A 27,164-nucleotide genomic window follows, 5' to 3' on the forward strand; every position below is an offset into this window, starting at 1 on the left:
AACGAGACAGACAGGGCGCTGCGCGGTCGTCTCTTGTGTATAATGCACTGTTATTTGCTATATATACTTATGATGTATATCACATGATTTTGTACACTGATACCACGCGTCTCCCCAAAGCGGAATCATGCTTTCCTTATATGCGAAATCTTCCAACCCTGGAGCATTTGGCTATCAAGCACTTGAAGGTGCATAGCTTACGATTCCGTCACAGTGTCTCATATGCGCCAATGTTTTCGCCCAGGCGGACGTGCCGGAGACCACTCCGATCGGCTACGAGCTGCACCGGTTCTCGGCGACCGACCGCGACTTGGGCCTCAACGGAGAAGTGTCCTTTTCCATCGCCTCGGGCAACGTAAAGGAGGCCTTCAAAGTGGATAGCGTTACAGGCGCACTTTTCCTGGACCGACCCTTGGACTTCGAGCAGCAGGGTGTCTACCAGCTCAACGTGAGCGCCAGCGACGGGGGCTCGCCGCGCCAGGCGGTGTCCGTGGGTTTCACCGTGCGCGTGCTCGACGTGAACGACAACCCGCCGCAATTCGCCAACGTCGCCATCGTCCGCCAGATCGAAGAAGGCCTGCCCCTGCACACGCCGGTCGTTACGGTCACCGCCGTGGATCGCGATGCCGGCGCCAACGGCAAGCTGACGTACGCCATCACGTCGCAGGAGCCGCCGGGCGCGCACTTCAGCGTGCGCCAGGACTCCGGTGTGGTCTTCACGGCGGCCGAGATCGATCGCGAGTTCAGCGACACCTTCCGGCTCACGCTGACGGCCACCGACCAGGGCAGCCCGAGCCTCTCGTCTCACAAGACGGTTACCATCATCGTGGAGGACGTCAACGACAATGCGCCGACCTTCGTATCAGTCGACGCCGGCATCCTGCCGGAGGACTCCGAGAAGGGCCACGTCGTCATGAGGCTGGAGGCCGTGGACGCGGACGCCAACGCCAACGGTCAAGTCACGTACGAACTGGTCGACGGTGACAAGAGCCTCTTCGCCGTTGACCGCACCACGGGCGACCTGTCCCTGCTACGCGCCGTGAGCCGGCCGGCTGTGTCCTATTCGCTGGCCGTCCAGGCTTCGGACCAGGCGGTGCCGTCGCAGCGCAAGTCCTCGCGCGTTCACCTGACCGTGCTCGGCGCCAACAAGCGTTCGCAGCCACTGCCCGCCTTCTCGGCACCCCACTATTCGGCCACGGTACCCGAGAACCAGCCGGCAGGCACCAGCGTGCTTTCGGTGCGGGCGCAAGGAACACCGCAGGGTCGCGTGCAGTACTTTCTTACCTCCGTGCGTGCGGCGGCCTCCGGAGCGCTGGCTGGCCGCCGGTTCACCGTGCACCGCGACTCTGGACTTGTGACCACGGCGGCGCCGCTCGATCGGGAAGCCGGCAGCGACGTCTTCCAGCTGGAGCTCCTCGCCATCGACGCGTCAGCCAAGGTGCCCAGGACTGCCAAGGCTTCGGTGAGTGAACACAATGTTTGCTTCTTAACGGCGGAAAGTGGTGGACGAGAATTACTCGCGCACTGTGTACCTCCCGCAATGCCGAAGGAGAGAGTAACCGCGTTTATGTTTATTCTCAACTGCAGCATGTGCACACTTCTCGCGCGTGTGTGTTGTCGTAATGTAGAAAAGAATATGTGGGTTTATGTGACGTAGTTTACTCCGTTTTCCTTTTCTCTTTGCCATAACGGTCCAGCTTGGGGAACTCAAAATTGCGACGCACGAACAGGTCCAGTTCGCGCTAACACATTCCAGATACAGACTCATATCTTCAGGCCTTATTTATCATACAGAAATTGTTAGCCGCAGCTAATTGCAGCGTATTAAGCATATCATACTTGGTGCTTACTCCACCGGTAAGGAGAATGGCGACGTTTTACTTTTAATGAAAAGCGAGGCTTTCTTTTAAAAGTATAATGACTGATAGACGCCAGTTTCGCTAAGCGGCTGTACCTGTTCTTGTAGTTTACTTTCTTAAGTGACAAGTGTTCTTCACAATTAGCTGAACAAGTGAACACACGAAAGCTAAATGACATTTGGCAAACGCAATTTCTTTACTGAAGGTCAATGGTCTGCCGTTGATGAAAGTAGCCGAGACAGGCGTATGCAGGAGGAAGCGCGTGCGGTTATGGCCAAAACCTGCTTTCGGCTTTAAGGCACGCCTTCAATCTGCCGCAGCGCCGTGGCCGGGATTTATTTCGAGGACGTAGGCGAGTAATGGGGAGGGGGTACGGGGTCGCTTTAGTTCTCCTCTCCCAATAGACGTCAATGGCAGCGTGAGAATTTCGGCAACGGTGGGATGGCAGTTATATACTTGGAGTTTGTACGACTAACTACCCGCCCCTCTTGTCTATAGCGATACCACTGGTCTCCTGCGTCGAGATGCTGGGCATCACGAAGACGTCAATGGAGTTGCGCTCGGAGAGAGGCATCTGCGAGATTACGTTGTCGAGTCTAGACGCACTATAGGATCTTCTCTTTGCTCTCTGTTTAGACGCAGGAAGTATCTCTACTTGCTATGTCGTTTCATCTACACTGCTCCACCTTGCGATCTTTACCAAAAATGCAAAAAGAACGGAGTATGTACAGAGTTTCTTCTTTTTTTTTTAACTGCACCAAATTTTTAAATTTAGAGAAATATAAATCACGGTAACGTTATGTTTACCATTCGCATGTACGGGCAGGCAGCGTATGGATACAGAGCAATTAACTTTTTAATTACCAACAATTAGTACTTTAGGGCCCGTCCTCGACATTACCTATCCCAACGACCAAATTTCGAATAGCGTATTTCGTGTGGGAGCTACACGAACAATTAGTTCCCCTTGGCAGGCTCCTTGAAACCATAACTGGCAGGAAAAAGCGTCTGTGTCATCGATGTCCCCCCTGCTTTTTGTCACGTCTCCGAGGTCATCACCGGTCCGGCCCGCGAGCAGCTTGCGTTATCTCCTTGCTGTCTGCAGCGTTGGCCTATAGCGCTTCGATGCCGGCGGGCCGCCAAATTTGCTTCGTCATTCAGTTGGGCACCACGCATCCACTTCCACCGACGAAATGCCATGTCAGGGACCCAACGGAATGACGAAGTAAATTTGGCGGACGGCCGGCACTGAAGCGCTAGGCCGACGCCGCAGGCAGCAAAGAGATAACGCAAGCTTCGACATCGACGACACAGACGCTCTTTTTGCAGCCAGTTTCGGTTTCAATTTAGGAGCCCGCCAAGGGGAACTAATTGTTTGCGTAGCTCCCACATGACATCCGCTATTCAAAATTTGATCGTTCGGATAGGTAATGTCGAGGACGGGCCCCAAAGCACTCATTTGCTGTAGCCACACATTGTTGATAATTAGAAAGTTAGTTACCGTAACTTCGCTAATTACGCACGTAAGTGCGGCAATTGCTCTGTGTCTAGAGTCCGCCAATCTGTACACTCTAATGGTAAACATTACCGTGATTTATATTTTGCCAATTTTAACAATTTGGTGCAGCTGAAAAAAAAAAAAAAACGACCTGTATGTGGTCTTAGCCTGTAGAAAGTCCGGAAACGTGCGCCTGGTACGCAACAACTGTGACCCAGTTTCAACGCACGCCCATTGCTGCCGGTCTATTCTCTAGTAAGCGACGTTGCTACGAGGAAGGAATGTAACTAAGTGATAGATGAGCGAGTTCAATTAATGCATATAGGTCGTCCATGCTGTTCCAGGCATTTACAGTCCGCTCGTGGAGCGTGCGCGCGCTTGTCCAAGAGGTGCCACTCTTGTTATCTCTTTCTGTGGGGATACCTTCTTGTTATTCGTTCCCATTCTTTGCAATAACAGCGAAGGTGTTACTTCCTCGCTACCTTGATTAAGCGTTCGATAGTGCGAGCTGCTGGCCGTAGCTGTGCCATAGTCAGCCTCATTCCTTCACATGGTTAATCGCAAAACCTTTATGCTTGCTAAGGGCAAACGAGTTTTACGTTTCAGCTCTCCGCACAGCCGAAACTTTAGATTAGCATCGTGCACTGATACACATCAACGAAAAATGGTCAAGCAAGAAGCGTTAATTCAGACAGCGACTTTTATAACCTGCTGCTACCACGGTTGCTCCGATTTTCAGTCTCTGAGCGGGAAAAGAATTGTATATAGCCGCTGTTGTCCCAATTTCATTAGTAAAAATGCTCACTATATGTGCACCTGAATCTCAGAATTTTCGCTTAATATAGATGATGCAGCTAAGTCACGATTAAATTTAGAGGAATAAGGCGCCGCAAATTTTAATGAGGCACTAAGATCAAACACGAGGAAGTTAGCTGCGCAACCTAGAAATTCGGAGTACGCATGCAGGCAGTACAGTGCCCGCACGCCAAACTTCATAATTCGCTTCTCAATTCTTCGCCGCTCTTGCACCACGAGAAAATTTGGTTTTTCGCATAGCTCTCGCGGTCCGCAACCTTTCGAACTGTGCACTTGCGGCCAGTGTGGATTCGCACCTTCCGCCGCTTCGCCTTCTTCAACGCAGCGTCACTAGCGGCGGCGGCGGCGGCAGGTGCGAAACTAATTGCATCTGGCTGCAATGCGTGGCGACAAACGCGAGTGCGCAAAGCAACGGCGGCGGCACGCATTCCTGATCGCCGCCCCAGCAACCGCGCCGCCGCCACGCACGGGACCCTCCCACGGTGGTGGTGGCCGTGTCGCGCTGAATCGCTGAATGCGGGGCCCCCACTGTGCGCCCATAAACACAACTTAGCCGAGCCGTCAGCCGCAGGCTTCGAGCCCGAGCGCGGGCCGCAGATTTATTGGCCGCTGAAGACGTTTACCGGGTGGCATAAAACGGGAGAGGGGAGACTTGCTGGTGAGGAGGGACCGCCACCCTCCCTATAGCATCCTCGCCAACTACCGCGAGAGACGGCGCGTTGTTGTTGTTATTAGTGCTGCCGCGAGAGGACCGTGCACACCTGCGGCGCAGGCAGCCTCAATCGCGTCCTTTGTCGCGCACACAATGCACGGCCTCCGCGTTTTGTTTCCCCCAGGTCCTCCTCCTGTACTTCGACTGCTGAGGTATGCAGGTGCGTCGCACGGTCGCGGCATCGAGCGCTGCCAGTGCAGTTTGGTACTGTGCATAGAGGAAGCCAGTGGCGCTCCAATACGCGAAAGACGGACGAGATTCAACGGCCTTGTGTCTGCGTGGCACCGTGCTCTTTCTTTTTTTTTATGCGCTCTCTCTCTTTTTTATCTCTTTTTTTATGCTGCTATTATAACCTGTCCAGAAGGTGCCAGACGTTGCCCTCCGCGCGGTTTGTCTTGGGTTCGCAAGTTCGCGATCTGGATATCGCATATCTTTTTCGGTTGTCTTTTTGAGAACACACGTGATCACAGAGAGTGACCTCGTAGTGGAAGGCGTGTCCTACGGCGGACACCGACCGCAGGTTGCTATTCAGGAAGTTACAAGGAAACGTCGGCGGATGAAGCAGCCTGCTTTTCCCAGTCTCCGTCGCAATCCACGACCTCATACGACCCTAAGTCTCGTGGTGTTCTTGCTGGTGCTAAAACAAGAACTGTCTCTTCACTTCCCCTCCCGCCCCATTGCCTGCGCTTTCTCGTGTTTTTTCTTTTTATTTCCGAGTTTTATGACTCGTTTTTGTCGAAGTCGATTACGTACCAGCTTGCTCGGCACGTAGCCCTCGTAGAACAAAATGAGGAAGCCGAAGATCCGCCTTTTTCCTGCAGTTTCTCTTCGCTGATACCGCCATTTCAGAGATAATTTCAAAGTAGTGCGTGCGTCAGGTACCTTAGTTATGGCCTTTACAACAGTACCGACTACGGCGGGAAACTGCGCTCCCGCGCACGGATCATCAAACCTGTGCTGCACTGCGCGATACTATATAGCGGAACCGCCTGTCGTTCTACGCCGTACCTCTGTTTCGCCAAGGCTCGCTCCACCGGAGTGGCAGTGCTAGAAGCCGCGAGAGCTTCAGGTCTGCGGCGGCTAGTGCCGGAGACAACAGCGCGTGCGCCGTGCTGCTGCTTGCTGCCTTCGGCGTCGTCGTATTTCTGCAACTGCTTCGACGTCTGGAGCAGCAGCAGCGTCTATGCAGCATACTGGTTTTCTCTGCCAGCCCCAACCTCGCCGGCTTGTTCTCTTGTTCCGATGCCTTCGGTCCCGTCCGCTGTGAAAGCGTCTCCCCCGCGAACCCTTTCATTTGCTTCGTTCTTTTCGATGCAAGCGCCTGAGTTCCGCGCTGGCTGGAATGTGAGGCCAGACCTCTGGAGGGCGTCGCTGTTCATTGTCGTTGTTATTGTGGAGATGCACCGCTTCGTTTCTTTCTTCCCGGCAAATTTCTTGTCTGTTTTTTTTCTTTCTGCTTGTCCTCCTTAATTCTTCTTGTAAAGCATTATATATACTACCTCCGCGATATCCTTTGTCGTAAATACGACGCGGCTAAGATCATGGTAAGCCGAGAAAAGGGCGCCGGTCGGCGCCGAGTCATCTCGTCGTCCTCGATCTCAGCACGTAATAGTAGGTGGCGTCCAAGTGAAAAGCATCTTCCACTTCGAGGCGAAAATAGTGTCAGTTTGGAAGGCTAAGTAAGTCAGGAAGTCGAAGGCAAGCCATCCGCAGTGGAAGATGCTGAGCTGCCGCGTGCTTAATTAATGTATAAGGAATACTTCGCGTGCGATACGCCGATTATCCGAGAGTGAAGCAGGAGTGCATAAGGACATGATGAATTATCGCTTCTGCTCCAAGAAATATCGCGCTTCATTAAGAATGTTTCTGTTGGCTTGCCTTGTCTGCAACTCGAAAACATAAAAAAAGAACTAGCTGACAGTAATATACAACAGAAAATAACAAATGAACTACTGATATTGCAATAATTGTTCAAAATAAATCAGTCATATAGATACCGTGAGATATTGGTCATTTAAAGCAAACAAAGTTGGCACGGGAAGAGTTTAAGCGCGATTAAACAAACTAACGAATTAATCGGCCACTGTCTTTCACGCTGCACATCAACACCCGAGCTTCTAGCGAGCTGCTCCTTTTTTGCTTTTAGAACTTGTACGAAAAGAGAGTTCCGAAGTCCTAGAATGCAATTGGTTCAGACGATGCGTGAGGTAGTTGCCACGTGAGCAAGAGCAAATAAAAAAATATAAGAAGAAGGCTTGCAACCGCTGATGCCTTTGCTGATCCACCGAATATCACCATGAAAGTGCAAGTTGGCATCCATCTTAACGTAGTGCTAAGCTACATTCAAATGGTTAGATATCACCCCATCTACGTGTTTACTTTCGTGCAGTTGACGGGTTACAATAGCCACCCCGTCCACTGCAGCCACCTCGCGCGTCTCTCGTCAAAAGGCGTACCGACCCTTATACACTCGTTCAGAAACTCGCTCCTTTCGTCGCGCATAGCTTTCTTGCTACTTTCGGCGTCCCCACTTGCTTACTCTAGAGCGCGATTAAGGAAGACAACGGGTTATCTCTCCCGGCCTTCCAGAGGCCTCCCCCCTCACTCTTCCGCCACTCTTGCTTGCCGCGCGCGGCAAAATTTATTGAGCGGACCGCGCCCCCTGTAATCAGGCGTAGCTGGTTAAGGCGCACCAATCTGCATACATATATATATAGTCGCCGAGGCTCCGCGGGAGGAAAGCGTCCCCGCTCAAATAATAGTGCACCACGCAGGCGGCATTCCGCCGCGTATACAGCGCCGGGGCACATTGCGTATATACCTCGTCGCGGCGGCGTGCGAGCGAGACGCACCGATGCTTCCGCTGCGAGATTACATGCACGCGCGCCGTCGTATCTTAAAATGCCACGCCGGGTCCGGTCGTTCCGTTTCTGCCAGGAGGTTGCAGCCTATCACGCGACTGTCGCATTACAGCGGAAGCGCTTTCGGCGGCATCGCGCTCCATGCCCTCGGTGTGATTAGGTCTCCGCTTGACTATCTCCCATTAGGAGGCCGCCCTTTCCCCCTTCGGCATTTTCTTCGTCTTACGCTCTTGTTCGCCCGCCCTTAGTTTGCGAGCCGGGACGATGAAGTGAAACCTGGTTCGAGCAATATATTATGCGCTAACCTCAGCGCTCGTATAAACCGTCCCGGTATATACATATACTTAAAGCGTGTTTTCTACAATTTATCGAGTCTGCTCCAAGAGCAGCTTCGGGAGACTTAAGAGCGATGTTTTATTCCGCCAGCACATTTACAGGCGCTTCCGCTGACACGAGAGAACTGTTCCACACAATGCAGCCGTTAGCGATGCGTCGCATGGCATTCGAGTGCCCGGAGCGCGCTAATAATGGTATGGCAATGGCGGGCGCCAGGTAACAACCAATCAGCCGTGTCGAACTGTGGAATAAGATGACTGTAACTCGTTCGGAAATGGTTATCCGTCTAGCGACTTTCCTTTCGACCTATCGGTAGCCTATATAACAGCATACTTTCGCATTGCTCCTCGAAGCGGGCGTTACACCAAGACGTAACTATAACTCACTGGATAACGCTCTCCCATGCACGTTTCACAGTGTTGGTACGCTCATGCAGAGCGTACGCTATACGGAATGAATGCACTCGGACGATGCGTGTGTTTGAGAGCGCCGGCTTTGTTACAGAGTATAGCGCCGCAAGCCGGAACGGGTGAAAGGAAAGAACGGGTTGACCGCGTGTACCGATCTCGCCACTCGAGCGCTTCGAAGCCAAGCGCCCGGTGAGCGAACGGTGCTGCCTTTATTGACGGAGAACCATACGCGCACGTTCGTCGCGGTTACGGACATTAACGATCGGCCGCCGCGGGAACCTTTTTCGCAACCGTGCCGCGCGCCCTTGTCACCGAGAACGCCCGGTTAATGCCGGGCTTTTCTGCCGGAAGGAGAACGCTCGGGCCGGCGAGGCGGGTTCGGGGCGCAGCTCACCGCCAACGGGTGGGCGTTCTTCGCGTCGGACGAGCCGCCCGGAAACCGAACACCGACGCCGCTGTGGTGCGCAGAGAAGTAGAAGGAGGGCGGGAAAAATGAACAGCGAAGAGAGTGCACGGTAAAGCTCAGGTCGCAGCCTTCTCGCAACGATGCCTTGTCCCCCCCGCCTGGCGCCAATTACTGGGTGGGAAAAACGACGCATGGGAAGGAGGCCGAGCTTAGGACCAAAAGCGCGAGGCAGGCGCGCCTTTCGCTTTCCGCGTGCCACCTCCGCTCCTTAACAGAACGCTTCCAACACAAGTCTGCCATCCCCCCTCTACCCCTCCCTCCCACCGCGCCTTCCTCCACCCATACCCTCCGCTCAGAGTCCGAACTTCACCGGCGTGCTCCTACATGTGGCTTCTTAAACACTTCCTTTCTTCGTTTCTGCGGTCTGGCTGAGAGGAATGATGCCCGGACCAAAATGAAATCGAACTACGCCGAGCAGTGGTACAGAAGTACCACAGCGCCGCCTAATTTTCCCGATTGCCAAAAAGCAAGCACCACCCTTCGCCGAGCTGAAAAAAAAGAAAAGAAAAAAAGCAGGGCCGTCGTAACGAAATTAGTGCTCAAGTCGCCGCCTCCGTATGCGGCTGCAGATTATTTGCGCTTGAGTGCCGGGTATTGCAGCTCCTATTCGCGGGACTTCGATGAGGGCGAGGACTTAAGAACGACAACCGGTTGGACGGAACTAATTCAGCGTATAGGCTTTTATACGACGCGCCTCACTAGATGAGTAGTAGCCAACGAAATTCTTTGCTTGAATTATGGACTGCAACTCCAATAAGAATTGAGCACTCGGGATAGGATGCGATAATCGGGCACTAAATACGGCACGAGAGAACGCGAGGTAGGGGGCAGTGTTACCGACCGATGGACTATGGCTATTAATAAAGAAAAAATGTATCTCTAAACCGGGCTGTTGTCAACTGCGCCGATTGATTCCTGAATCTCGCAGGTATCGGGCGTACAACGCAAAAATGTGGGCGATGAAAGGCCGCTTTTGGCGCGGATAAATCAGGAAAAACAACTGAAATCTCGAATCGTTTTGTTTTTGTGACCGCATAACCACCGTGATCACCGATCGCCGTTTTCCTTTGCATTTCACACAAGCATCGTTTAATTACCGACTGTAGTCGGCATTTATTAGCTTTTGCGGCACATCATGCCTCTCGTTAATTCTTGCTTCCTCTAATATGAAACGGTACATTCCGTCGCTTACACGAGGGCCATTCGTACGCGTTTGCTGGTTGACACTAACGCAAGGTTTAAAAAGAAGAAAACGTCGCTTCCTTCGCAGGCGGCGTCTGACGTTCGGGATGACTCGACAGTCAGAAGAAACAAAAGTGCGTGAAGCGTCCGAAAATGCAGGCCGGTCCGGGAACACGACGGTGCATGCGGCTGACGCGGAGGAGGAAGGGGGGGGGGGGGATCTTCGGTTGACGAGCTAGCTACACCCGGTGACTTCTCCTTGCGCGTTATCTTGAGCTGCCGAGCTTTGTGCACTGTTGTCCTCTCAGTCGCATGTCTCCGTCGAACGAACGACGCGCGTGACACACACCCCCGAAAGAACGAAAGAGTACAAGAGCAAAAGAGGGTCCGATCGCGGCGGGGAGCGAGAGGGGGGCATCCACGAGACACCCGTGAAATTGGTTTCCGACGCCGCGTAGCCGGTCGCCGAAACCGTGCTGCTTCACGCGCCTCCTGCGCGGCAGTGTACTGCCTATTCTCTGCAAGAAAAAAAAAAGAAGAAAAGAACTGTTCAGGGCCCGCCTGCTGCTTGCCGCTGGAGGGTCCTCCTTTGACGAGAAGGAATCGCGGGGCCTTCCCTTTCGCTCTCTTTATATTTTTCCATCTTCTGCTCTTCGGTCTTGTCGCTCCTGCTACCCGACGTCGTCAATAAACTACCCCGGGAGACGCTTAGTTGTGCTTCGCCTTGAGTTGCCGACCTTCTACACTCCTCCTTCCCCTCAACTTCCAGTGCAGCCTCGGTTGCCTCCTCCTTCCAATTGGGAGGCTGTCCTCCTCATCTATCTATTCTGGAAAAGTTGGTCCTTCCTACTGCTGCTGCTGCCTGTTGATGGAGGCGACGGCGGCCAGCAGGCAGGCGCGGAGGAAATGAATAGGAAAGGAGAATGCGAGGAGGAAGAAAAGCGCGAAAGCAGCGTCGTTCGCTGAATCGGCCGGACCGGGCAGAAGCGCCAGTTGGCGCTGGGCTGAGGAGGAGGGGTAGTCGAGGAGGAGACCCGCACTACGGCGCGTCCTGTGCGCGCTTTATTCCTTTTTAGCTTTTGCACGTTTGCGTGTGCGCGCAGCATCGGCCGGCTGGATGCTGCGCGACCGTACGTCGTCGCCGCCCCTCAAGCAGCCGCCGCTTCCTCTCTCTCTCTCTCTGCGTGTGTGCGCACTTGCGAAGCGTACCTAGCCTTGGTCCTCAAGCAGAGGAGGAAGGCTCGCACCGCTGCGACGACGACGGAGGAGCGTCGTGCGTCGCAGGAGCAGAGCAGCAGAGGGGCAAGGGGGGAATGGAGGCAGCGGCCCTCCCCTCGAGCCCCCTACCCTCGCTTTCTCTGCGGGAGCTCTCGGACGGCTGCCGCTCCTTTCCCAAGGGCCGAGCAGCAAGAGAAAAGCTACGCAGCTGCCGCCGCCGTAGGACGGACGACCTGAGTGTGCCGACTGCGCTGCTGCTTCCCGCGGTGCTGCCCCCATGTAAACAAATACCAGAAAGCGAGAGAAGCGCCGCTGCCGCCCGAGAGGCAACGGGAGAAAAAAAAAAAAAAAAAAGGACAGAGGGTCGGCTGCCGCCGCGGCATGCCATCGCGCCTCGCGCGACGGACGGACCCGAGGCCATCGGGGCGAGATGATGCCGCGCCGCCGCCTCCTCTCCAACCCGTCGCAGGAACGCGCGCGCCGTTGGACAAGTTCAGTGCGCGCGCGCCGCTGGCAGCCGGGTCAGCGACGGCGACACACGCACACCGAGGAGGTGGCGTCCTGCTTTGGCTGTCTGGATCTAGCTTCCCCTCCTTTTCAGTGCGAATTATTGAGCGCACGAGCACCGGATACAAATTTGTAGCTCTGGTGTCGCAACTATGAGGGAGGAGCACAAACAGGGAGGGACATGTGCCTGTCCCGTGCACGAACAGGTGTGTCTTGCGCTGTATAGTTCAATTACGGCGAGGTGGAGACTCTTTGTCAGAAGTTCCGAGGCCCCCAGTCTGCGAAAGATAAGATCTATGTCCGTTCCCCGCGAGAGGGCCGCTGAAGCGCGCGCGGCACTGCGGAACACGGGAGAGTGACTAGCTTCGCTGTTCTTCGGAATGTACTTTGGGCTGGTTCCGGGAAAGTTCTAGCTCCACAGTAGTTTCGAAACATCTCTGACAGACGCGAGAGAATATTCGAACTGCCACGGACACTTGAACCATGGTTGCCAGGTCCAAAAAAATAAAAAGTAGCCAGGAAATCGCAAGTAGCCAGTTCATTGGAGATGCCTAAAATGTAGCCAAAAAAGTGTCAAGGGTGCCGCCAGGGCTAATCACTTAAAAAGAAAACATTGCTTTAGCCGATTAAGAAGTGCTCCTTTTGGAGCTGTTATGTTTACTGTCCTTCGACTTACTTGAAACGTGACTTTGGGGATCAAGTTAGAACTGGTGGTTCCGTATTCGTGTTCGGGAATTGTTATCCCTGCATAAATAATTAGGTAAACGCAAATAGTTGTCACAGAACTCTAGTACCATGGCGAATATATCGTGCGAACAATTTTCGCTCTTTAGCCATTCGTCAATGTATCCCTGTGTCATAGCTCTATTTTGCAGGGGGATACAATATACTATTCAGGATTTCTAATCACTTGAGAAAAGTAGTTTTCTAGTAGTTTTTATAGTTACATATCGATGTGTTATTCTCAAATGACTTTACTCGATTTCATCATGGAACCGTAATAAAACATCTGCTTCCACCTTATAACTTTTCTGAGCAATGAAATATAAAAGGAGACGTTCAATGGAATGAGCCAGGTGTTCCTGTTGAATGAATTTCGTCGGTTGCAAGGTGGAGGTTGCATCCTCCCTTGCAAATACACATGGTGAGGATGGCCGTTGCACATCGTATGTATCATAAGAGGCGTATAGAACAGCGAATTATACCGTGTATTTGTCTGGTTTGTCGATAGTTGTTGATTTTAAAGGTAGCCAAGTAGCCAACTCGAAAATTTTCCCGCCACCAGCCTTCAAAAGTAGCCCAACCTGGCAACCCTGATATGAACTCTCCTGCGCCAGAAGTGCAGCCACAAGAGCTAGACGTATCCAGATCGTATTTCTTCCTACGACTATAACAGAGCTATAATGCTGCTTAGCTTCATGGATGTCGCGAGAACCGACGTCTTCAGTAGTACGGCCGATGATCGTCGCATTGGGTTGCATAGCGCGACTGAGACGCACATCTGTGGAAGATAGAAGTAGGTTGCGGGAGTTCTTCGCACGCGCAGCGTAAATGCAGACTCTCAACAGAGATTCTCGCCGGTCACGTCCTCGCAGCTGGCTGCGTCAAAAGGTGGTCAATATTATTCTTCTAGCGATAACTTTATATGAAGGACTCTTTACAATGTTTGTGGCGGTGTGATGTTGGTCGATTGCAATGAGCGAGCTTCCCGTTAACTAGAATATACAAAAACGTCACGAAGACTGGGCGATTCAAACCTAAGTCATTATCATCGCAGAACTTCAGCATGCAGACAGTTCCTGCAGCCACTTCGCAACAATAGGGCGAGTTCATAAAACCTGATTGGAATTGCTACTGCGCATGAAAAATTAAACCCCGAGTCACAAGACTATAAGTCACCTCGGTAAATTTCGCTGCATAGACTGCGTCTCTGTGCGCATATTAGTTCGAAACTATCGGCAGTCTCGTGAAACGACTGTTGCACGCGCGCACACACACACACACACACACACACACACACACACACACACACACACACACACACACACACACACACACACACACACACACACACACACACACACACACACACACACACACACACACACACACACACACACACACACACACACACACACACAAGCCCAATTAGGAACTATAAGCCAACACATTCTATCGTGCCGCAACCTGTTTACGGTTCCGCAGTTTGGGCGAAACTTACCGCTCTTGTTTGTTTGCTTTTTTTTTTACCGCAATTGCGGCATACGCAAGTGTCTCACTGTACATGTATAGCGTGTCTGTATTGGCTTCCTCCAACAGGCGGCAACCGGGTCAGAAACCTCACGAGACGCCGTAGATCGTGCCCTCGGTGTATATACCGTCTGTATATGCGCGATCGTTCTTCCCGCAAGAGGTCGAGGCTCTTTCGGACAACCTTCGAGCGTTCTCGTTTCCTGTATAATTGTGCACAATCTTCAGCGCGTAATACTGCTCAGCTGTACTCAGCGTGGGGTTCGGGACGGGTGTAGTGCAGGACGCGCGCGACCTGAGCGCGCGTATTTAGTGCCGCCGCCGTAGGGGAGCGCCGGTGCCGTTGGGCGGTTACACATCCGCGACCGACGCCTGAAGCATATACAGCTCCGCGTATAGTGCGTGTGTACACATGCCTGTAGCCTCCGCCACCAAGAGCGCGCGATGGTGCTGAGATGTCTGCGATCTCCAGCGACGGCACAGCATACGCTTAAAGAAGAACGGGGGGCGGTTGTTGCCGCAGCGGCTTTCAAAGACTCGCTATATGCCTTCCTTGCTCCCCAAGAGCGGCGCGAGTGCAATCAGCTCGAGACGTTCGGCAAGATATCCGCGGCGCGGCTAAATGCGGAGCGCGAGCAGCCGGACCACATGATAAGAAGGCATACGCGAGCACGGTATACCACGCGAGCCGATTCGGTACCGCGCCAACCTCGGCTTTACTTTAATCGCCGTGAATCTTCTTCCCGCGGCCGGAGACGCGATTGCCTCGCGTCTGCGTGTGCGTGTGTGTACACACGCGCGCACTCCGCGTTTCGCGGCAGCGCTCGCTTCCACGGGCCACTTTTCTGTTGGCGCCGGTGTTGTTTCGGGGAGCGCGCGGCGCTTCGTTTAGCATAGCTCATAAGGGAACTGCACCGGCGGAGGAATTCCCCCGCTCTGATAGCGACCTCTTCTCTCTAATGGCGGCTTGAGGCCGCGCTATACCGTCCTCGCGGACGGCGCGGGAGCGGCTGCGTGCGGCGCCGTCCGGGCCGCACCCTTGTGGGCTGGGCAGCGTGCAACGCCCTGGCCGGCCGGCGGACTCGTCCCCAGACCCCTAGCTGGGAGCGGCCGCCCCAAGGGCGCAGCGGCGGCGGCCCGCATCACATGCAAAAAGCGCGCGGCTGCTGCGCCCTGCTCGAGGGCGCACCACGGAACTGGCCGGGCAGCAGCAACGAGCTAGCAGCAGCGCAGCCATTACACGCGGGAGAGGCCCTCCTGTCTGCTTCGCTTTCTGTGTTCCTCGCGAGCACCTGCCGCGTTATCCGCCCTACACTGTATACGCTGGGCGGCCGACATCCGGACTGCGCACGCTCCTTTCTTCACTCGTCCAACCCGAACGCAGCGCTTCTTCGGGCAGCGCGCCTAACCCGGCTCTCGAGTGCTGCCTTTAGAGAGCTTTAGCGTATAGCAGAGATTTACTGTAGCTTTCACACATACAGGAGGACGTGTTGTCCGACAAGAGCAGCGCTGGTGGCAACGTCTTGCCACGCTGTAATTGACTGCAGTGAGCTATATAAGCGTTCTTGTGTTAACAAGGCGCTTAACCAAACAAAGAAAAATGGAAGTTGCTTTCGGGATGGGTATGTTGATGCCGACACGCTTACGCCAGCATAGGCAAGTGAAACAGAACTGGTCGCTTCAGGGAAAGCTTTTTTTTTTCTTATAATTAATAACCCCTTTTCTTTCGCTAGACCATTTCCAAAGGCCTGCCCGATGCATATGTCATAGCTATACTTCATCATTATCACCACCATTGCGTCCACCGTCTTATGCCACGTCTTCTGGCGTGACGCCTACGCTACTTCTCCGCTATGATATACGACATTATTACCGGCATGTAGCTGCAAGCCACCAGTTTTAAACCCAATGCGGCGTTTACATGTGACGTTGTGCTACAGTTGATTTCGCGTGACTAATGAGGTGACTTAGTGAAAGACAAACAATCAAAGGAGACGAGCGCACGTATTGTTTGTTCTTATCTTTATATTTCCGTTGCACTTACGAGATGAGGCTTGCCGCATGCATGAGACGAGTCGTCGGGATAGCTCGGGCGCAGCACCAGAAGCGTGTCGTTTGTTTGTTACAGATTTGCAACGTTCCTCTCCAGCCCTTCAATGACAAGGGAAAGGGAGGATAACTAGAGGAAACGCCGGGAGGTCGGGCTGAAGTCCTCTGCTTAGAGGAGAAAAATAAGGGTGTACGTATCCGGAGTGATGATGACGATATGCGACTATATGAACGTCCGTGTCCGTGTTAAGTACATGCCCGTTCACGGCCTTATAGATTTAGGTTTGTGTTAACGAAAATTCTAAAAGCGTCTAATGAAGTATACTCGCTTCGTTGAGACTATGGATGAACAGGCCAATGGCCTATATATAGTAACACTTTTTGGCTCAACGTTGTTATTTCGTTAGCGCCAATTAACAGGTTGCAATGTAAAGTCTTCGCGCGCACGAATATGCACTTACATGTGCACTTGCGTGTGGAAGCAGTCGACCATGAAATACTTAAGAAGAGTTTGTTTTCGGGCTACGAAGCTAGACAAGAAATACTCTTGTCTATATACGGCTTCGTAAGTACATCCCATTTTGATGTAGTGAGTTATTTCGAACGCGACTTTCTGTGTGCCTTGCGTCGAAATGCCCGATGCAGCGGACTGCGAACCTCGCCGCCGCACCGCAGCGCCGGTTATAAATACATGTTCACACAAATAGCGGTCATGGCCATGGGTGTTGTCCCCTTAAAACAACGACAGCCTATAAGTGCGCAAAGAGGCGTGAAACACGTGCGGGCGCCGTTACAAGCTGGCAGTCGCACGGCCGCGGAACGGCAATGCCACCATCGATATATAGGATATACATATATAGGATATACATATATAGGATATAGGAAGAACAAAGAGACAAAGAAAGACGCAGCTTTTTTCGTATGCGTTAGTCGTTACAAGGGCTGCAGCGCATTAGAATGACGGAAAAACATTAGTCACAATCAGCACCTCTTATAGCGGCAGCGAACTGACAGACGATGATCGAAACAACGCTTTTCGCGAATTTCTAGTCAAACAAGCGACAAAGTGGAATGTATACAAACAGCGAAATGGATTCTAAATAGGCACACATTACATCTGCTGCAGTGTTTCCTTTTGCAGCAAATTCTGGGACATATATTTACCCAAACTCACGAGGAGATTGTCTCAAATATGATCCTGCACAAAAAAATCACCGGATTTGGTGCAGGAAACGATGATTTACGAAGCGCGAAAATGCGCAGCCAGTGCCGCGGATGCCCTCATCACCACCCAGGCATATCGCCACCAGGCCGCGCGTGCTATTTTTCAGAACAAAAACAAAGAAAAACTGACCCCTGCTGCTGCAAGGTGAACAGGCCACTTGCACACACACACAATCGGCGCTTCGCGAACCGGCGACCGTTGAACTGGCGTCCATTACTTCTTTCCCTCCGCGCATTACAAATACGTCTGTGGTGTCTGTAATGCGCCGGAAATTGCGGCAGCAGCGCGTCGTCCACAGCTTTGCAGGCTTCTTCTTTCTTCCCTTCTTCTCTCCTCCGTGGAAGCGGGTCCATTTGCAACGAGGAGCGCCTTCACCTGCCGGCCAAGGCACCGAGCCAGTCGGACTTCGCCAGTCGTACAAAACGCACCACGCTAACTGCCTGTGGGTGTGGGCATGCATAATGGCGCTCGCGTCATACACACGGCGGTCTCTAACGGGGCAGCGATCGCGCGAGTTTCGGCAACACCGCCACGTACAGCGCATGTGGTTGAATCGGACGGGGTGCTGCAGCCATGTAGCTGAAGTTTATAAAGTGGAGGCCAGTGCGGTTCTTTATTATTATTGCTTTTATTGCGTCGAAAACGAAAGTGTTACAAACGAGTTGACAAAAGCGTGTATACGACGCAAATCTATGAGAACAACGGGGAAGAACAAAGCGAGCCGATAGGCTCAAATTTTTTGTTCTTAACAACCGCATGAAGCCGACAGAAAGTGAAGGCAAGGAAAGCATAGGCGAAATATACAGTTGGCTTCAATTGCAGTGTATATAGAGACAGAGAGGAACAATGAAATGAAAGCGGACAAAAGGACTAAATTGGCGCAGGTGGTAGCCGAACGCACATATTCCGCAATACGTTCGTTTGACGATGTACTATTGAACTACCGCAACAGCCATGCTCCTGTCCACTTTCTCGAGTATATTTGTGCATGTGTACTATGTATACGTCTAGCCCTGAGCCCGCGCTACTCACAGCCATGCTACCTCGTGGCAAGATAGATCATATATAAGGACACACATATAATACGGACTGAGTGAGTGCAAATACGAATAAGGTTTTCGATAAGCAAGCAAGCGTGAGCGTGTGGCCCTTAAGCCATACGCGACTTCTGCAAATATATACAGCTTGCAAATATAACTGCCTCGTTTACCTTTTGTCTCTATCACAACATGTACGAACTCTATATATATATAAAAAAAAAAAGCCACATGCAGGTGCGTGAGCTTTATTGAGTAGCTGTAGGTTGCATCATGTCGCGCCCCTGTGGTGCTTTTTTAAGTTCTGTAGAACGAAAACCTTCTTCACGGTTGTAGAGCAAAGCGGATCCATACGACAGGAGATGGAAGTCCACTAAATCCACTAAATGCAGTTATGCGCAAAGAGCTTCTATTCTTTAAGTACTGCTTGTACTAAAGGTGTTCTTACATCGTTAAGATTATGTACGATGCGTACATATGAAATTCTGTTGGGCAATTCGAACACGTCAGCTGCGGGAACAAATATATAAACGTTGGTGGGAACAGCGTGTCGTCTCGTATGTGGCATCGTTGTGCGCGCGCGCACTCCGAGGGTACGTATACGCAGATTGTGATGTGCTTACTACATACACATGCTGCAGGAAGAACGTCAGAAGATTTGCAACAGTGTAGACATTTGGGGTCGCGGTTCCTTGGAGAATTAGTAACCGATACGTACACACAAACAACGGATGCGAAGTGACGCAATACGACGCTGACGACATATACGTAGTGTAATTTTGTGTACTTCCTTTTTTTTTCTCTTTAATTTCTGTTTGCCTATATACAGCGGAAATGCCCAAGATATTCGATAGCAAACTAATTTCCTTGTTCTCCTTGCTACTCCGTGCTTATACCATGGTAGGGAAAGTTGCATGCACCGGTTAACGAAGCGCGCAGCGCGAATTATCGGCAGTCGCCTCCGTGACTGCATGCGGCCAACAAATAAAAACAATAAAACAACGAAACTGGTACACAGGCTATATACGTGCATTGGAGGCCGGACTGAATAGAGTTATGCATTTCCTTAGTGCCGCTATGTTTCTCATATAAACTTTCCCGGTCATGCATGCATGCAGCGAGGCTCCGCCTGTTTCAAGTGATCCGCAGAGGTGATGTGACATATGATGCGGTATATAGAGGCAACAGCTGATCTCTATAGTCACGCGCGCCCAGGTGCCTCTCGAGTGCCATCAGGCGGGTGTCGCTACAATCCTGAAGAGTGAAGCATATTTCTGAAGTGCAGTACACGTGGAGTCATTTCAATGCTGCATATAGAGTGTATACACTACTTTCCTCATTGTGTATACCCGGCCGCGGTGGCTCAGTGCTGTGGCGTTCTGCAGCTGAGCACGAGGGTGCAGGTTCGATTACCGACAAATATGCCGTCCGGTTTCGAATTTCAAACTCTCGTGCGCTTATTTTTGTTGCACGTTAACCGGTGGTCAAAGTTAACCTGGAGCCATCTATTACTGCGTCTCAGAGGCTACACAGGTTTTATTTCGAGACGTTAAACCTCATCATTTCAAATCGGTGATCGTTGCTCTATGCGAGATTGTTAGCGTTCTCGAATGTTGGATTAAACTAAGGCATACATCGAAATATCAGGAAGAGTAAGGGTTCCTCTCGCTCGATTATATTTTCATATCATCCAACCTCACAATCCAGGTCCAGGGCACTCGAACTAGACATGAAATATGGCACAGTGGGTGAGACACCCCCGACAACAACTTTCGCGCCATTTGCGCCACTCTCTTCGGTACTCCCGGAGCACGTGTGTGCGAAAAACCGCGCGCCCGGTGTCCCGATTCCCCGGGGCCCACCTGTTGGCGCGCGTGGGCGTCGTGGTGGAGGGGGCGGCGCGGCTCGCTAGCGGCCGAGGAATCCAATCAGGGCCGAGATTGCACGCCGGGCCGATTCGCACAGCGGGCGCGTCCGGCAGCTACGCCTCCCGCAATGCGTCCGGCCTGGGCGGGGCGCGCACCTCGCGGCGGCAACAGACGAGCGCTCGCCCCCCTCCCCCCCAAACGACTGCCGCACACACAACCTTTCCCCGCTCCACACGACCGCTCGCGAACCGACGGCAGGCCGGAGCGTGTGCGTGCGTGCGTTCCCGAGCGTTCAACGTTGAGTTCCGAGCGCGCCGGGCCAGGCTAAAGGCCGGACGCCGTCGCTGTTTGGGAGCGAACGAGACGACGACGCTCCGCTTTGCGAACGATTCCCACGTCCGGAGAGGAACGCCTTTTGTGAGTGAGGATCGAGCTCTCCTCTTTTCCTTCAATACTGCCGCAGCAGGCGAGGATAGAAGGCGCCGCAATGGGCCATTGCGATGGCGGAACTGCTCGCTCGTTCGCGCGCCGGCTGAACTGCATATGTATGCGGCCGCGATGCCGCCTCCAGGACACCGCCGCAGTGTGCGGTGTGCATTCCTCGGGCCGACCCCGAAAGGGTTGCCTCGGCGTGTGGGGGTGGGTGCGGGATGCGCGTCTGTGTGTCCAATGAGCTTGCACTTGGTAAGAGAATCGGATGGGTGTGGGGTAGCATCCGCAACGCTGTGGCGAGTTGCCGGTGTAACCTCGAAGTTGCTACATTAGCGGTGCCTTCCTCCACCCGCCTCCTTTTCCCCCGTATCGTGTACCCGGTGATCAGCTGATACCCGAGCTCCAGAAACCGCGCTAACACCGCGTGTCTACAACCGTGGTGGCGAAGGAGCATCGATGTTTGCGCGCGTAAGAGACAGGTTTGTTACCCCTTTAGTTCTTGCCGCGAGGGGTTATGCGAGTCTATACGCTCAAGAAAGGAGTGGCCCCAAAAGACGGCTATAGCTGTTTCTTGTAGCTGTGTGCATCCACCCTTTGCGAACTCGCGTGCCTCGTCTTGTCTACGTTTATCTCCGAAATGCAAGAATGCGTTGCGAGAGCAAAGAGTCATCGGCGACCTCTGGCTGCAGCTCCGTTTTACGTTTGATCCTTCGGTTCCGGAACAGTACGCGCCCACCATGTGCCCGGTGAGCGCGGCCATCAGCAACACCAGCAAGAACGGCGCGTCCTACTTACATATTTTTCAGGCCACAAAGCACCCACGCCACATCGGCGATTCGCTGTCTGCGGGGCGCTACTAATCGCAGGCCCCTTTGCTCGCACCTCGATGCTCCACGGCGCATGAATCATCCCGCAAACCGGCACTAAAGCTGAGCACGTGGTAGTTCGATTCATCTTACGAGCGGCGTGCAGGGAATGCACCATCGGTGGACCGAGTGGCGTGTATATTAGACGCTTTGTGAGGCCATCTAGGGCTGTCGCACTTGAAGATGCTGCTTCCCACTTTATAATTGCGAGAGCACTCCTTGCCTCATTGTGCGACACCGCCGTCATTATAAATGCAAGTAACATATAGCGCAGTAAGGACGAGGGACACGTCGAGACAAGCCAAGCGCTATATGGCTTTATCAAAGAAATAGCTTGAATTCTTGATATAGGCTGCACGTGCCAGTGTACCTTCGTCTTTTCCGCGGATCCGGATGGGTGCATATATATATGCTCAGGATCCGCAATAAAATCTTAGTTGAAAGTTAGCGCTCTTTCTGTCTCGACTTGTCCCTGTTAGGATTGGGGGCTCAATCCATTCGCTCGTAACCCGTTGTCAAGATTGGAGTTTGGCATGAATTAGAAGGTAGCTGGCCCATGCCGTCGTCCAACTTATCCATGCTGAGGACGTTGATGAAGGGAAGGACTGCTTCTCATCTAGAACGAGGAATATGGGCTTATTTACAGTATCTACATGCAGTTCATCAGTCTAGCATGACTGCGAGAGAAAGTACACTGAGCATCCGCGCAACAGCGGTTTATAAACACACGGTCCTCCCCCGATACCCAGGTGACGGAAACGGCCGTCCAGTCATCGTAAACAAGTCGCCTCTCTGCGGGACGGTTTACACATACACACACACACACACACACACACACACACACACACACACACTTCCTTGCGCGAGGTTCACGGTCCGGAGCCGACGTCAGACGGACTTCGTTGAACTCGGGGCTTGTGTCAGGAAAGGTGCCTTTTATTCCCCGAGCTGACCCCCGCAGCTCGGCCGGGTGCCCATTGTCTTGCGTCTTGGACGGCGCGTGGGAAGGAGCCTCGAACTACGTTCCCGCGGGCACTCCCCCGCTCGCGGCAGACCAGGGCGGCGGCGGCGGCTCAGTAACAATAGTTGGTCCGCCGAACGCATTCATGCAGTCACAACGGCGACGAGGCTAGAGCGTAACGGTGGCGTTCCAAGAAAAGTTGCCGCCGCTGTCGCAACTGGCTGGCAAAACTTGCACCTCAGCTGGGCCGTTCTTAACATCCCTCGCCCTTACTGCGCTATGTTACTTGCATTACGATGAATAACCAACATGCCCCAACCTATTCCAACGTGAACTATCATCGGAAAGCCGTGGCAGAAAAACGACCCCCCCACCCCACAGAGAGAGAGAGAGAGAGAGAGAATAAGCGGCCACGGTGAGCATTCCATCGTCACCGTCCATGGCCGTCGAGTCGAGCACGGCGAGCTGCAGCCGCTCGCTCTGCTTTTCTCGTTGTTGGGGGCTCGCAGACGCCGTCGCCGGAGCCCATGGTCGACGACGACGAATAAGATGCAACGCGCTTCAGGTACCTGTCTGACGACGACTACGACATTCCCCGAGAGTACCAGGTGGAGTTCGCCTACGAACCCGATGATGAAATGTATTGTCTATACCATGGTGCCGCTCGGAAAAGGGCTGTCATCGCTCGGCAAAGCGGGTGCCATCGTGCCAAAAAGTGGTGTCATCGAGAAAGAACACTCAACGAAATGTGCGTGAATTACACTACACTAATGAGAACTCCGCAAATAAAACTAAGCTGAGAGATCGCAATAAGGCCGGTTTGTCGTCTTGCGCTGTTGTGGCCTCATAAGCAGCAACATTACACTCGCAAACGTGTATGGTTAGAATGGCTGATGGCGTCGAGTGCAATGCCTGCGGTGTCAAAAAGACTACAGAACATCTACTATGTTTCCGCCCAACTTTTGAAACTGACCTGACCTCTGCACAGCTCTGAATCAGACACAAAACCGCTCACCTTGAACAAGATCTTGGGACCATGGCCTCGCATATCACAGCTACAAAAGGCCACAAAAGCGCTGCTGCGATTTTTGAAAGCTACCGGATTGGGCGACTGTCCGGACTGAGTGACCGTCACTGTATATAGAGCAGAAAACTGTTACCACGTCCGCAATATCCACAGTAGGCTTTCTCTTCTCTTAATCTTTATTTCCCCTTTTCCCTTCCCTCAGTGTAGGATAGCCAACCGGGCTAAGTCCTGCTTAACCTTCTTACCTTTCATTTATCATTTTCTCTCTCTTAGAAACGTGACGCAGCAACATTAAACTCAGCGACACACTCAATGACAAGCAAGCCTTAAAAGTCTCCCTTCTGTGGAGGGGAGGCTCTCATAGGGCGCCGACCAGTATAACGCACGCACACTCACACACGCTCATATATATGTAGGATAGAATAGAATAGAATAGAAGCCGGGATAAGCAAAGAATAAAACCCAATTTCAAGCAATGTAGTGAAGCCAACTTGCTCTAGAATTAAACAAATTTTGTGGGTGTTCTGCCAATAAATGTATTACGAGCGTATTTCGGGCATTTGTTTATAGTGCCGATTCAATCAAGCGTTTAGGAAGAAATGTAAACATTTTTTCGGACATTACTCGCGAGGTAAAGGAGTAAAGATATGTGAACTCAAAGCATATAAGTCAAGTTGTAACACAGAGCATTAGTTGCCTTGTTTAATTGACAACCTCAGGCACTACAAGAACAATTTTATGGTTTCACAACTACTTACCGCGACAAAAGTGGACAAAATGCAGGCGTCTTTGGTATAACACACCACTTATAGTGCACAACTAAATGAATAATTAACTGGCAACCTAGAGAAACCAAGGTGAACCCTCTTTTAAAAATGGAGTGGGAGCGCCCCTCCACCTCCCCCCCTTCCCTCGCCCCCACCCGGGCCTCCCCCTGACTTCAAGCACTGGCGACAAGTAATGCTCCCGCATTTACGCATCATAAGAATCGCTTATGTGCCCCCAATATATTTTTATTTATTTATTCATTCTGCAAGGAACTCTCGTGCCCTCGATACCCGTTCGTTTCTTTATGCAGCCCACAACGACAACGAAATACGGACACCACGCTGTCGAGCAGTAGGTCGGAACACTGCCGCACAAACATCACCACGGATTTCGGCGGGGTCGGAAATGATTAAAGTAATGAGAAGAAACAGCGAAAACAAAAGAATGTGCGGGCATTTTCAGCTTACATAAGATTCGGTTCACCGTCTTCAAAACTACATACGGTCGCCCTCCTTACACATCGGCGCATGCGTGTGCGCCAACAAATGAGGTCACATTGGCGCGAACGGCGCGAAAGCGCCCGTCAATTTCTGCCCGCCACGCGGTCGCAGCACATCGCCTGGCCAGGGACGGGGCAGCAGCCCGTGAAGGTAAATGGGGGGAACCAGAGGGGGAGGTATACGATGCCAGGGCGCCCTCGAGCCTTTCATCGCTCTTCGATGGTTGGACCGGTTCAAGCTATTCCTACTTTTGCGTCATCAGCGTCGGTCGCGCTGCTAACGTGCAGATAGGCGCCCCAGTTTTCACGTTTTCTCTTCAATGCGCCCGCGCGAATGACCTTCCATCTCCGCACAACGGATTCGAGCCGTCCGCGGCGTCGTTCAGAAACCCGCTCGCCCCACTCATGCGCTTCTTCGCAGTCTATATGGCAGCCGAGACTTCGCGTTGCGAGCATATACAGGATGATGCGGCCGTGACGCGTTGTCAGCGCACTCGGACGAAATCAACGCACGGGGTGCATGGTGGCCATGGACCAGACGTGAAAAGTATACAATTACACCGTCACGGCTGCTACGGGTTTCTGGATCAAAATAATTTTTTTTTTCGAGTAAGTGGCACGAATCTTACGTGTCCAACTGACGACGTTTCGGCGTGATGTGAATGTTCTCACAGGCCGTGACGGCTCATACGAACAAGCCAATGAGCTTTTTGTTCATATGTCGCTATCATATATAAGTACCACGCCAAGTTGCAACCCTCATTCCTTCTCCCTACCCCCCTCTCTAACACACACAATATTCACATGCACAGTATTTATGCATATACATGTGTGCATGGCGCGTGTCATAGAGAGTATAGTGAGAAGCGACGACAAACGTTACTCACCATCGACGTCACTCTGTCGCATCGCAGCTCGTTGGATATCTCTGTAGTCAACTGCGCACAACTGAAATAAATAAAGAAAGAAGAATTAAAAATATCAAAGAAAAAGAAAAGAAAGGAAAGGCTGCGTGCTGCCTGGAGAGTGGACTTGCCTTTATAACGGTATACAAACTCACGAAGGCGTAAAATTTCTTGACCGCGATAAACAGCAAATAAACAAGTACGCATACGCGTTTCACGACGACATATACTCTACGCATCTGCAGAAGTTTGTGTCAACGAAATTCTATACTGCACTCGTTACATTTAGCGGTATTCTAAAAGCATGCAGTGTCATCGAGTTAAATCTCGAGTTTGAGAAAACGGTGCACACAGCTATAGACCACCAGACTCTGCCACTCTTCGTGCTGTATATGCACGCATGGCCCGGGTATACGACGACGCAAGCGCTCTTGCTGCTAACATTATGGAAGTTATCGTGGGAAGTTTTCGACAACAGGTTCGCAGAGAATGCGCGTGACAACTTGGCAAGCGTTATGAGCTCACATAATTTGCATACAGAGCTTATGGAGGAGATCGTGTTCGCATTCTCCGTGCAAATGAGACCGAGTGTTGCGCGGACGACCTTTTCCATCAAGGGCGCTGCGTCAAGTTGGCACGCGTGCGCGAATGTCTCAAGGAAAGTTTCACACTGGGGACTTTTTTACATCAGTGCAATGTTTCAGAAACTCGAAGCTTATTCTTGTTCTCGTGTCGTCACTTGACATGGGGCGAGGAAAAGGTGAACGTTCCTAGAAGACCTATACACGTTGTAGCCGCGGGCCAGAGCGTGCCTGCTTCGGTGTGCCTGCATGCCGTTGCTTACAGCGAGCAGGAGCCGGCAGGCCGGCCATCCAGCCACTCCCCTAGACTTTCATCGCTTTTCTTTGAGCACAAACCCCCGGTACTATCAGGCAAGCTGCGAAGCGCGTTGGTTACCTCGGCCCTTAGGCCGAGCAGCGAGCCCTGATGGATGGAGAGCGCTGCGGGGGGAAGCCCTCGCCGCAGGAGCTAGCGGCCACCTGGGCGCCCCCCCCCCTTTCTCTTCTTAAAGCCCCCCCCCACCTCGTCCCCTCAGCCACCACCGAAGGGGGCGCTCTTCCCTGCTCGAGTGCGTTCGAGTGCGCGCTCACCGAGTGGGTGGCCCCACGCACACAAAGTCATGGCGGCAGCAGGACTGCTTCTGGGGCGTCGCTGCTGCAGGTCGAGGCCCGGGTCTCGTCCATGCGCCGGCGGCGTCATGCCGGAAATCACGAAAAGCCGCTCGGGAGGAACGCGCGAAGCTGCGCACGCATCCATCCATTCTTCCTCCTACGCGCAACCATATGTCCGGCCTACGCTGTACGTGTGGCCGCGCACTCGCGCGTCACACAGCTCTGATTAATCGAGCGGCG

General features: G+C 52.6%; 2 protein-coding genes across 2 annotated transcripts in view; one reads left to right on the top strand and one right to left on the bottom strand.

Moving 5' to 3' along the window:
• LOC142578815 (uncharacterized) overlaps nucleotides 1-27,130 on the bottom strand; it is a 116,107-nt gene extending 88,977 nt beyond the window's left edge. The window contains exons 1-2 of the mRNA XM_075688410.1: nucleotides 26,904-27,130; nucleotides 25,735-25,795 (exon numbers count right to left, since the gene is read on the bottom strand). Coding sequence (XP_075544525.1) covers nucleotides 25,735-25,795; nucleotides 26,904-27,073 — 231 coding nt within the window. The 5' untranslated portion in view covers nucleotides 27,074-27,130. The remainder of the gene's footprint in view (nucleotides 1-25,734; nucleotides 25,796-26,903) is intronic.
• Nucleotides 1-27,164, top strand: part of ft (cadherin-related tumor suppressor fat) — a 116,493-nt gene that overhangs the window by 47,067 nt on the left and 42,262 nt on the right. Inside the window, exon 4 of the mRNA XM_075688409.1 lies at nucleotides 245-1,462. Within this exon, the coding sequence (XP_075544524.1) occupies nucleotides 245-1,462 (1,218 nt within the window). The remainder of the gene's footprint in view (nucleotides 1-244; nucleotides 1,463-27,164) is intronic.

Source organism: Dermacentor variabilis, chromosome 4 (assembly GCF_050947875.1).
Source record: "Dermacentor variabilis isolate Ectoservices chromosome 4, ASM5094787v1, whole genome shotgun sequence".
Taxonomy (NCBI): domain Eukaryota; kingdom Metazoa; phylum Arthropoda; class Arachnida; order Ixodida; family Ixodidae; genus Dermacentor; species Dermacentor variabilis.